The sequence below is a fragment of the Sorex fumeus genome, unplaced genomic scaffold (genome assembly GCF_029834395.1).
Source record: "Sorex fumeus unplaced genomic scaffold, SorFum_2.1 ptg000122l, whole genome shotgun sequence".
NCBI classification, from domain to species: domain Eukaryota; kingdom Metazoa; phylum Chordata; class Mammalia; order Eulipotyphla; family Soricidae; genus Sorex; species Sorex fumeus.
Genome location: NW_026606179.1, coordinates 16,743,520 through 16,755,699, shown reverse-complemented (window position 1 = coordinate 16,755,699; position 12,180 = coordinate 16,743,520). Strand labels below are relative to the sequence as shown.

The 12,180-nt window shown below is 59.3% G+C and overlaps 1 protein-coding gene across 6 annotated transcripts in view; it reads right to left on the bottom strand.

Moving 5' to 3' along the window:
* The window catches only part of POU2F2 (POU class 2 homeobox 2), a 60,566-nt gene that overhangs the window by 20,461 nt on the left and 27,925 nt on the right, over positions 1 to 12,180 (bottom strand). For 2 of the 6 annotated variants that reach the window (XM_056136775.1, XM_056136776.1), the window contains exon 1: positions 4,576 to 4,662. The exons of 2 other annotated variants lie outside the window; for them this stretch is intronic. In XM_056136775.1, the coding sequence (XP_055992750.1) occupies positions 4,576 to 4,603 (28 nt within the window). In that variant the 5' untranslated portion in view covers positions 4,604 to 4,662. Of the gene's footprint in view, positions 1 to 4,575; positions 4,663 to 12,180 lie in introns of those variants that run through there. 2 more of the 6 variants (XM_056136771.1, XM_056136774.1) reach the window with 1 other exon arrangement.

Here is a 12,180-nt window from a genome sequence, read left to right as displayed (position 1 = left end):
TCCCCTAAGCACCGTCAGGAGTAATTCCTGAGTGCATGATCCAGGAGTAACCCCTGAACATCGCCAGGTGTGACCCAAAATACAAATAAAATAAAATAAAAGAGAAGTTAAGGTAGAATAAGGTTAGAGGTGGGTTCTGGCCTAGACTGGGGCTTTTCTTCTTTGATTTATATATTTTGGTTTTGGGGCCACAAGTGGCAGTGCTCTGGGTTTATTCCTGGCTCTGTGCTCAGCAATGACTCCTGGTGGGGCTCAGGGGACCATAGAGGGGGCTGGGGATCGAACCTGGCTCAGGCGTGTGGAGGAAAAGCACCTTCACCCCTGTGCTTGTCTCCAGTGCCCAGACTGGGTCCCTCTCTCTGCCCGCTGGTGACCCCCTGCAGGAACCTTCCCCTCGGCTTCCCACACCAGCACCCCTGGGAAAATGATATCTGTGTGGTAACTGGTTACCAGGCGGCCTCCCAGGGCCCTGCCCCACCTATCCGGACCTGGCCTGGCTCCATGATGGCCCTTTGGCCACCCAACACTAAGGCGCATGTGACAAACGCGGACATCCCCTCAGCTGCCGCTGTCCTGTTGACTCCTGTCCCCGAGGTGAGGCCTCTGCCCGGGCCACTGCGCCCCAAAGTGCATCCAGCCACCCGCTCCCCACCCCGCAGGCCCCGGTCCAGGCTTCCTCCTCTCAGACTTCACCTCCCTGCCACCCCTGCCCCATCACTCCACCCTGGTTCCCTGGGGCCCAGCCTCTCCCATCAATGTTCTGGGAGCCTGGAGCCATCTACCCCATCTTTTTGCTGTTTTTATTTCAATTTTCCTAATTTTTCTTTCTGGGTCACACCCGGCGATACACAGGGGTTACTCCTGGCTCTGCACTCAAGAATTACTCCTGGTGGTGCTCGGGGGATCATATGCGATGCTGGGAATCGAACCCGGGTCGGCCGCATGCAAGGCAAATGCTCTACCCCCTGTGCTATCGCTCCAGCCCCTTTCTAAATAAATTTAGTTCTCTACTGTGTTTGATTTTATTTCTTCAATTACGCCCAGTTGTACTCTGGGCTCATTCTTGGCAGTGCTCAGAGTACCCTATGGGATGCCGGGGATCCAACCAGGGTTGGCCGCCTGGAAGGTCAGCACCCTCCCCACTTTCCTATTTCTCTGCCCACATCTTCCATATCTGACTGGAACCCCTTCCGCGCAGATCTGACTGGCCCTGGGGTCAAGTCATGCTGGGTCAAGCCACGATGCCCAGCATGAAATGATCAGGTTAAAAGGACGGGGCTGGCCCCAAGTCCCCTCCCTCGGTGCTCCTTTGCCTCTGTCCATCCCCTGGGTAACCTCTATGATCCTGCTCCTCTTTCAGGTCCAGCTGCTAGGACACCTCCTCTGTGAAGTCCCCCTGGACTTGCCAGGTGGTTGGAGTCTCTCTCGTCTGGGCCCCCATGCTCCTACCTACCTGAGACAGCTGACCCCTGGGCAGTGATGCCCTCATCCCAGTCTCCCAGTCTGAGGGGTCCATGTCGTTGCGATGAATGATGCCAGCTAAGGCCCTGGGCCTCTGTCCCGGCCATCCCAGCAGCCCAGCCCAAACCTACATGCAGCTGTCCCGTGTCTCGGTATCTGCTGGGGCACTGGCTGGGAGGCAGGAGGGCTGAGGGGAGATGCCCACCCTCTCCTTCCCTCAGTGCCCTCCCCACCCCAGGGCACCCCTGTCCTGTGCCCCGTGGTTCCTGCTCCTTCACCCTGAGACCCTGCTGGGAGAAAAGGGGCACACCAGGGCCCCCGCCCCACACAGGGCCACTGTCAGGACCCGAGTAGGGTCCCAGGAACCCGCCCGCCTCTGCTCCAGTCGCCACTGTCGCCATGGGTGCCACTGGCCAGGGAGCTCCTGGTCGGTAGTCAGCAGGGCCCTGTCACCCTCAGCTTCGCTCACTGCAGCTGCTCGCCTGGACTTCCCTTCCTCTCTCCAGTCCCAGCAGTGAGCCAGGATTTAAGAGCACCAGGAAGAGCAGGGCCCAGACCTGGCGGGGCTGCCCAGGCCCCGGGGGTGCTGCCCATCTGGGGCCCCGGTCTCCGAGTCCCCCTGGCCCTCCCCACCCCGACTTTCACTTCTCCTCTGCGTTTCCCCCAGCCGGTTTTAGCAGACTTGGACCAGCTTCTCGTTAGCACTTACCGAAAACGGGCCTAAATATAGAGCACTGCCCCTCACCCTCCGGGACAGCCCTGTCCCTTGGGCCCCGTCCTCACAGCCCGCTCAGATCCCGGTGCGGGTCCGGGAGCCCCTGTGGGCAGCCTCTGTACTGCCAGGAACCTCGAAGGGCCCAGCTGGCTGTCCCCCACCCCCAGGCTAGCCGCCCCAGGGACAGCCTCGGCCCCAACTCCAGCTGTGTCGGGGCAGGCCGACCTCTGGGCTGTTAGGGGGATGGTGACACAACACAGCAGCAAACACACAGCAGAGCTGGCTCCACAGCTGTGCTGACAGCAGGCAGAGCTGCCACAGAGTCCCACCACGCTTGGCACAGACCCCCACCACACCTGGCACACGGACCCCCACCATACCTGCCACGGACCCCCACGACATCTGCCATTGACCCCCACCACACCTGCCACAGACCCCACACATCTGCCACCAACCCCAACTACACCTGCCATGGACCCCCATCACCACATCTGCTACAGAATCCCCACCACACCTGCCACGGACCCTCACACACCTGCCACAGACCCCCACTACACCTGCCATGGACCCACACACACCTGCCACCCCCCCACCACCACACCTGCCACAGACCCCCACCACACCTGCCACGGACCCCCCCACACCTGCCACACCCCCCACACCTGCCACAGACCCCCGGAGCCCCCACACCTGCCACGGACCCCCGCCAACACCTGCCATGGAGTTCCACCACACCTGTCAGAGCCCCTACCAAGACTGCCTGCCATGGAGCCCCTCACACCTGCCATGGCCAGTGACAGCAGACACATGTGGGACAGATGTGCTGAGTACCTGGGCAGGAGGGTCCGCAGGAGGAGACAAGTGCCCAGACACAACAAGGGCCAATCTGTAAAAGGCCCCCTGAGGTGGTCTGCACACTCGTGTGTGCATGCATGTTTGGGCACACGCCCAGGGACACCTCATCCTGGGAGACTGCCAGGTGAACCCCTGAAACTCACTCCCAGGGTGGAGCCCAAGACCAGATTCCTTAGCTGGAGAGCATCCTGCCCACGGGGGACCCCAGGGGCGTGCTGGGAAATTCCATCAAAAGAGTCTCACTCGGTGCCCGCAGGCAGGCTCTGGCTCCCATTCCAGGCCTGAGGCGGGGAGGCTCAGCAGGGGGCAGACGAGGCGCGTGGGCAGACACCGGTCTCTGGGTACAAATACATCTGCCTGTAGTTGCTGCCTGCAGTCACCTCAATAAAGACACACGCGCCATCCCGCACGTTACCTGCTTTCCACCCTGCACCCCCTCACCTTCCTCGCCTTTTCACAACCACTTTTGTCTCAGCTCAGACATCGCCCCCTCCATGAAGGCCTCCCTGATAGCCGCCCCACTGAAGTGGGCTCCCCTGTGCCACTTGCATCCCTGTCCGATCTGCCCAAGCCTCCTCCGCCATCTGATGTCAGGTCTGCCTCCCAGCTGGACTGCAGCCCACCCCCCTAGGATAGTCCAAGCCACACCTTTTCCAGTGCAGAGCCTCCGGCCATCAGCAGAGCTGTGCCCCCAGGCGCCCCCAATGGAGACACAGAGACCCACTGACAGCTGCAGACAGGGAGACCCTGAGAGACCAGAGCGCCACCCGTCCCAGACCTGATGTTTACACACACTTACACCCAGGACCCCAGCCCAGCAACTCCCCCCGCCAACACCGAAACCTGTCCAGGAATAATATTTGGTGCTCTGAACCCACTGACATCGGAGCCGGGGTGGGGTTGGGGGGTCATCTGTAATAAGCACACAGGAAGGTGATAAAATTTCTGGTGGCCACAAGTGCCGTTGAGAGAAGGCAAAGTCAGGATAGAGGAGGTTCAGAGGGGCGGGACTAGCTGCCAGTTTGGATGAAGAAATCAGGGAAGGCTTTCCAGAGGAGGTGACCAGAGAGTCAAATGAAGTAAAGCCGGGAACCAAGATCCTCACCCAGGCTCCCCTCCCCAGCAATGCCTGCCCAACGCACACCACCAACACCTGACAGTCACACTCCGGCGATTCAGAACCACTCACAGATCCCCAGGTCACACAGTCACACATCTGCACAGCCTAGTCACTCCGCACCCCCCATCCCGTCTGCAGCCCCCCTTCCCCTCATTACCCACCTTAAGTTGAAGGAGGCCCGCACCTTGCTCCACCTCCCTCCCACCGCCTCCCCAGAGCGCCGGAGCAGAGGGGTAAAGCACCCCGTCCCCGCACCCCCAAGCTGGTGTTGAAAGGGAAGGGTGAGGTGGAGAGAGGGCAAGAGACCCACCCGGGGTGGGAGAGGGCGCGCAGGGCAGGACAGGCAGCGAGCGGCGGAGGGTGTGCGTGTGGGGGGTGGTGGGACACAACCCCAAGGGTCAGCCGCGCCCCCCCGGCCCCTTACCTGGAGCCCCCATGCTGGTGAGAACCATGCTGCCCTCCCCAGGGCTGGGGGGAACAACCGTGTCATCTCCCCGCCCTCTCTGGGGACCCAGCGCCCGCTGCCGGAAGTTGCCCGGGAGGAAACCACAGCGCCCGCCTCCTTCGGAAGGGAAAATACCCCGGCGGGCAGCGGACCCCGAGCCCCGCGGGGCCGGGGCGGGGCGGCGTGGGCAGGAGGAGGGCAGCTGCGCGCCCGTCCGGCCGCGGCCCGGGGGAGACTGCCCGCCGGCGCTGAAGTTGGGGGGCCTCTCCCCGGGCCGGGCTCGGCACTTCCTACTCTACTGGCCGCCCGCCCGTCCCGGGGCCGTCGCTCTTCACTCGACTTAGCAGATGCAAAGACTGAGGCCCGGCGAGCGCAGACCGAGGGCGCCGAGAGCCGCGAGGGGCTCGGCCTGGGGAGGCGCCGCGGCGGCGGGTGCCGCGCGCGGCTCGGGGGGCGCGAGGGGCCCCAGCTGCGCACCTGCCCGCAGGTGAGGCGTCCCGGGCCGCCAGGGAGAGCGCACGGGGCACGTGGAGAGACCAACGAGGCCCGGGAGCTCGGCCGGCGGCAGCTAGAAGTTAGCCGGGGGTCGGGGGTCGGGGGTGGGGGGGGGCGCAAACGCGGAGAGCCCCGGGCCGCTTGCCGGCGGGACCCCGCGCGGCGCGCCCGGGCCTGTGTTTTCCCCGGTGCCCGCCAGGGGGCGCGCGCGCACAGCCACTGGGCCGGAGGGCGGGGCTGGGCGCGAGCAGGGCGCCCCGCCCCCCCCACCCGCGCGCACACCTGCGCGGGTCACACAAAGGCGCAGGACTCCCCGCGCCGCGCCGCAGACAAAGGCGCGGCCCGGCCCGCCGCCTCTTCCTGCTCCCGGCATCGCCGGCCGGGCCCAACCGCTTCCGGGGAGGGGGAGCACCCCAGGACTCGCTGCGCCCCACGCCAGCGGGGAGAGGGGCTTTTAAATCCCGCGCGCGCACTGCGAGGCCTGAACACACACACACACACACACACACACACACACACGGAAGTATTTGCACATACGGACCCTAGGCTTCTCACGGGAGCACACGCAGACTCCTGGCGGGCGCACCCTAGAATGAACCCTCCTGCCCTGTCCCAGGACACAAGGCCCCTGCCCCTTGCCAGGGACACAAGGGTGCCCACGCTCACCCATGGGCACTCACGTGGGACACACACACACATGCCCACCTCCATGGGGTCTCTGTACTCCAGCACGCCCAGGCAGTAGGCCTCCCCGCAGGACGGGACCGGGATCCCCTCACATCTGCACTGAGGGATAGTCCCCAGCCCCCTGCTCACCCCCAACATCCCTATCCCGAGATCTCCAACCTCCCCCACGCCTGGGGTCCCCCACTTCCAATCCCCTCCCCCCTAGGCCCAGCGTCGTTGGTGAGGGTCATCTGGACGCCTCTGCAGGCCGTCTTGTCTGTGTTGAAGCCATATTTGCCCAGTGAGCTGTTTTACTCTGGGATTTATGCTCGGGGTTGGGGGCTTGGAAAGGAAAATCAAGAAGGACCTTATGGAGGTGAGCAAAATGCTACCAAGTGAGCCCCACAGTCCACCCTGACAGGGTCAACAGAGTCTCCCGTCCTGTTGTGTCGGAAGCTTCCAGAGACAGTACCACGCTGCCCCTGGGAGCCAGGGGACAGGCTTCGGCCATTTCTGGGGGCGCTGCCTTCCCTGTCCTCACTGCAGTGGGGGGCAGCCTTGTAGGTTGCCAATAGGAGGTAGTGTCCACCCCCTGGCTCTTCTCTGTCATCCCCCCAAGGCGGGGAATCTGGCAGGAGAGGGGCCTGCCCATGAGAGGGTGAGCGTGTCAGTCTGAGAGGCGCTGGTGGGTGGGACCTGGCAGCAGGGACCAGGGAGACCCCGGGCAGGGGAGGGGACATGGGAGACAGTGGCCTCTGGGCCAGAGAAAAGGCCTCGAGTTCTGCGGAAGACGGCAGGTGGATGGGGAGCAGCGGTGGGGGTGGCACTGGGGGTGTGGGGCGCTGGGGGGCAGGGGGCGGTGCAGGGGAGGCCCGGCCGGGCTCAGGGCTGAGCGGTAATTAAAGGAGACGTAGGGGGCTCCCCAGGGCCAGCGGGGCTGGTAACTGACACGCGGGCCCCATTGCTCCGCTCATATTTCTCACCGGATCGATACGTTTGACTCCCGACAAGACAATAATCGCTTGTACGCGGCCGGCGAGTCGATCAAATACATTATTAGAGCGAGGTCCCCCGGGGGCCCGGCAGGAGTGGTAGTGGGGGGAGCAGTCAGCCCACTGGGGACAGCAGAGCGTGATTCTTCACCCCTCAGGGCCCCCCAGCTGTGGCCTCTTCCTCCCTGCTACCCCCGGGGACCTTCCTGGTGGCTTGGTGCCCAGCCCCTTTCTGGAATTCTACCACCTGAGGCCACCACACTGTCCAGATCATTGCCACGGTGTCCCTGATGTACGTGGGACCCCTCTGGGCTCTTCCCCACCACACACATCTTCTCCGTAGGGCAGTGAGGGAGGTGGCGTGAGGCCCCTGGACTGCCCTCCTGACAGGGGGTTGGCAGAGCACTGCAGCCTCACAAGTGGTGAAGAGAATTCCTTACACCACCTGCCTGCGTCTACATGGCTTCCCGTCTACACAGCCTCTCATCATCTCCCATCCACACAGCTTCTCGTCTACACAGCCTCTTGTCTGCACAGGCTTCCATTTATAGCTTCCTTGCAGAGCCAGGCCAGGGTGGTTGGGAAAGCAAGCTGAGGGCTGGCACACACACACACACACACACACACACACACACACACACACAGAAAAAGGGGTGTCTAGCTGGTCCTGCTGCAGAGTCCTGAGCTCTGCCAGTTGGCCATGGGATGAGCCATCGAGTCAAATCAGGTTCATCTCCTCCCCATCTTCCAGGTTCCAGCCCATTTCCGGTTTGCACGAGCTCTGGGCCTGGCCCTCTGAGCCGCTTCCCTGTGGCACCACATCTAGTCAAACTGTAACCAGCCCATGTGGGCTCAAGGAGCATGGTGCCAAGGGCTTAAGTACCGCCACGGACAGCACCTGGGCACTGCCCACTGGTGCTAGATGAACCTCGCATGGTTCCACTCCCCACCATCTGAGCAGGGAAAGTCTGTTATCCTTGCCTTCCTGCTCAAGTTTTTGTTTTTGAGGCCACATCCAGGGGTTCTCAGGGCTCACCCCTTGCTCAATGCTCAGGGATTACTCCTGGTGGTGCCTGGAAGATCCTATGCGAGGCCGGGGATCAAACCAGGGTTGGCTGCATACAAGGCAAGTGCCTCACCACTGTCCTGTCTCTCCAGTCCACATCCCCCTTTCTTTGTTCTATTTATAGGGGTCTCCCCCACAGTGTTACACCCAGAGCTACTTGGCCTAGGGGCAGGGTTGGGGATCAAACTCAGGGCCTCACTCCTGCATGGCAGGTGCACCCATCCTTGGGGCTAACCCATGGCCTATATTGTCATGCAGACTTTGCATGCAGGAGCCTGGATTTGGATCCCCAGCACCACCTGGTCCCCAGATACCTCAGGAGTAACTCCTGAGCACTGAAAAGTATGGCAGGGCCAGGCCAGGCCAGACTCTGAAGACAGCGATTCAAAGTGCGCCCACCATGCAATGTACCTGAATTGTATGCAGCTCAGCCGGTTCCAACCCCAGAAACCCCATATGCAGGGAGAACCATTGAGGACAGAGCCAGGGGTAGCCCCTAGAACTGCTGTGTGTGGCAATAATAATAATAATAATAATAATAATACATAAGGCAAAAATGGGCTTTTTCTTCCCAGTAGAATTTAGTCTTTAGGAGAGAGCAATTCCCCTCCCCCACCTACACCCCCATAGAGAAACCAGAAGTTTTATCTCTTGGTTGTTGTTTTGTGGCCACACCTGGCAGTGCTCAGGACTTATTTTGGCTCTGTGCTTAGGGATCACTGCTAATGGTGTTTGGGAGACCATGTGGGGTGCCAGCGATTGAACCCAGGCCAACCACATGCAAGGCTCCAGGCTTCCAGCTCCCAAAAGTTTTATCTTTTTCGAAACATTTCCTACATATTTATATAAGCACACATATATGTGAATAAAAAATTAGGAATAAAGCAAAATGGGTACATATTATATATACTGTTATATATGCTGACACCCCCTAATCATTGAGCCTGAGAATTTTTTCTGGGTTAGATCATCTAGGTCCACTTCAGTCTCTTAATTGTTGCATAATATAGATGAAATGGTTTTGACACAATTCACTTCCTATCATGGCATTGGAGAGCATTTGGGTAGTTTCCTTTTTTATTTTTCCTGCTATTACAAACAACATGACCATAAAATACATACAGAATCACTCTGAGTTTAGCATATGTGTGTTGTCACTATGCATCATTTCTATATTACCTTTGACAGAAACTCTGTTATTTGTTCGGGGGGCCACAAGGGTTGTGCTTAGGGATTACTCCTGGCTCTGCACTCAGGGATCACTCCTGGCAGGGTTCAGGGGTTCATATATGGGTGTTGGGATCAAACCTGCGTCAGTCATATGCAAGCAAGTGCCCTGACCCCTGTACAATCTGTCTGGCCCTGAGAACAACTTTTTTTCCTTTCTTAAGTCATTCAATAACTGTATGATACCTAGTTGGAAAAAGCTTTTATGCGACCTGGAAGAGGGGGTGTTCCTGGGATGAGGGAGTGGGGGCCTGGAGAGGGCATTTCCCCAGAGGAGAGGAAAGGCCGACCAGCAGGCCAGCGCGGGCCCGCAGGAATGCAGCACCGGACCCATCGTACTGGCCTTGCAGCCTTGTGGTTCGTGAGCTCAAGTGCCCGGTGCCCCGTTATGTCCTGGACCTGATCCTGACAGCTCTGCTGTTTGAGCCTGGCAGCCCTGTGAACTGTGATCCCTGGTGCCACTCGAGGCCTGTGGCTCATATCCTTGCTATATTCTGAGGGTAACCCTTTCCAGAAAGAGTCCGTGGCATTCATCACCATGCACCCACCTGGACCAATCACGAGGCTCAAGCAGCAGGTGCCTGGCCCCGCCCTCCCGCGAGGCCCCGCCCCCGACCGGAGCCCCACCCCCTGGACCAGCCTCCCTGCACAGCGCGCAGCTCCCTGGCGCACAGTCCCCTGCGCATGGAGCTGTCCAAGTGCTGAAACGCAAGTGCCCTCGACCAGGGGCTGGAATTGGCCCAGGGACTCCCCGCTGCCTCTAACAACAGCCCAAACCCCTCTCCAGCAGGACCTCCGCTCACCCCAAAAGCAAGATCACACCCCGCGGGTCAGCCTCGGTACAAGAGGTCAGTGGGTTACTATTTTCTTTTTTTTGAGTCACACCTGGCAATGCTCAGGGGTTACTCCTGGCTCTGTGCTCAGGGACCAAGCCTAGGGAGTTCGAGGAACCGGGAATCAAACCCGGGGCGGCTGCGTGCAATGCAAGCGCCTTCCCGGATGTACTGTCTCCAGTCCCACGGGTCCCTCTCCTTAGGACCTTTGACTTTTGCTGGCCCCTTCTAGACGATGCCCGCCAGAATCTTTCTCCTTCCTCTTCAGGACTCAGCTCCTGAGTCACCCCTCGGAGATCCTCTTGGGGCACTTCCACCGCACTCCAGAGTTCTCTCCTAAGGCTGTCATTCTCTGCGCCCCAATGGGAGCTCTCTGAAAGGACACTTTCTTTTCTGCCGCTTCCCTGAGGTGTCCCCAAGGCCCTCTCTGCGGGTGAAACGAAAGGGTGTGCAAACCCAGTTTTTGGACTGAACTTCTCAGATTCCCCTGATTCTTGAAGTCCAAGTCAGGGGAGCCCTACCAACCTCTTTATTTTGGGGGAATACACCTGGGGTCACAGCAGAGCCTGGCAAGCTACCCGTGGAGTATTCGGTATGCCCCAAACAGTAACAATAACAATCTCATTCCTCTGACCCTGAAAGAGCCTCTAATACGGCAGCATTGGGAAAGATGAATAAGGAGAGGCTGCTAAAATCTCAGGGCTGGGATGAATGCAGACGTTACTGGTGCCCACTTGAGTAAATTGATGAATAATGGGATGACAGTGATACAGTGATACACCTGGGGTGATCAGGGAATAGATGCTGGGGGAGCACGTGGCACAGGGATAAAAGCAGGGATCCCACATGCAAGGCCTGTGTCCCGGCACACTGAGCTCACACCAGCCCTGCAGCCTGTTAGCTGCTGTGTCTTCAGAGGGCACCTCCTGATTTTGTTCGTTTGTTTGGTTTGGGGACCATGCCTGGCAGTTGCTCAGGGATTATTCCTAGCTCTGAGCTCAGAGATCACTCGTGATGGGTGGTGCTCAGAGGACCAAATGGGATGCCAGGGACTGAACCTAGTTGGCTATGAGCATAGCCAGCTGGACTGTCCCTCTGGCCCCCAAAGTTCACCTTCCTTCCTCTGTTCAAGCTCTTGGTTCTTTTACATCCTTAATTTTTTTCTTGTAGGGTCACACCTGGTGATGCACAGGGGTTACTCCTGGCTCTGCCCTCAGGAATTACTCCTGGCGGTGCTCAGGGGACCATATGGGATGCTGGGAATCGAACCCAGGTCAGCCGAGTGCAAGGCAAACACCCTACCTGCTATGCTGTCACTCCAGCCCCATCTTTCACATCCTTCGTGCTTTCTTTGTTTGACACACACATTCTGTCGACCTCTTCTGAAGCATCCCCACTCCTGCAGCCTTCTCTACATCCCTGGGAGGCCAAGTGAGTACTGATGACTTGGTCTCTCCTCAGTCCCAGGAAGCATCTTGGGTCCCGACAATCTTGGAACTGGGTGCTGGGTGGAGTCGCCACCCAGCACACCTGCCCCACAGGGATGGGCTTAAGGATATGGCTGGATGCCCAGTAGTCCTCAGGGGTCTTTCCTGGCTCTATGCTCAGGGATCACTCCTGGCAAGCTTGGAATTGAACTTGGGACAGCTGCGTGCAAGGCAGATGCCCTCCTTGTTGTACTATTGCTCTGGCTCACTCCAGGAATGTTGGCTGCCTGAGGACCCCTTCTCCCTCCAGACGACAGCCATCTGGGCAGGACTGGAGGAGCACTTCTCAGGGAGGCTAGCAGGAGAGTCTGGAAATGGGCTCCTCCCATTCTCTTGCGGTGTGACTCTGGAAAGTGAGTTCACTTTCTCTCTGAGCCTCCAATTAAGGCTGTTCATCGGTGCCATCAGGGCGGGAACACAAGGGGCCACTTTTACCTTCAGTGGGATGCTTGCGCCAAGCAAGGGAGGCTACAGAATGATCAGATCTGTCTGGTCTGCTACTGTCTGTGGGAATCACACCCTCGTTTTTACTGGCTGGTGCACATGTGGAGCAAGTGCAGTGGGCAAAGGGCTGGGAGGTGATTGTGGGGACCCGAAAGGAGGGTTCGCCTCTCCTGCTCCAGGCTAGGTAGAAACAGTGGAGATGCATTCTTTATGAAGGAAATATCCTGATATAGATGAGCACAGAGCCAGGAGTAAGCCCTGAGCACAGCCAGGTGTGCCTGCAACTCCCACCAATAAAACGAACAACAACAATAAAAACACCCACAGGTGACTTCAAAGCAAATAAATGACTGTCTCCAAAGTGAGGCCAGGGA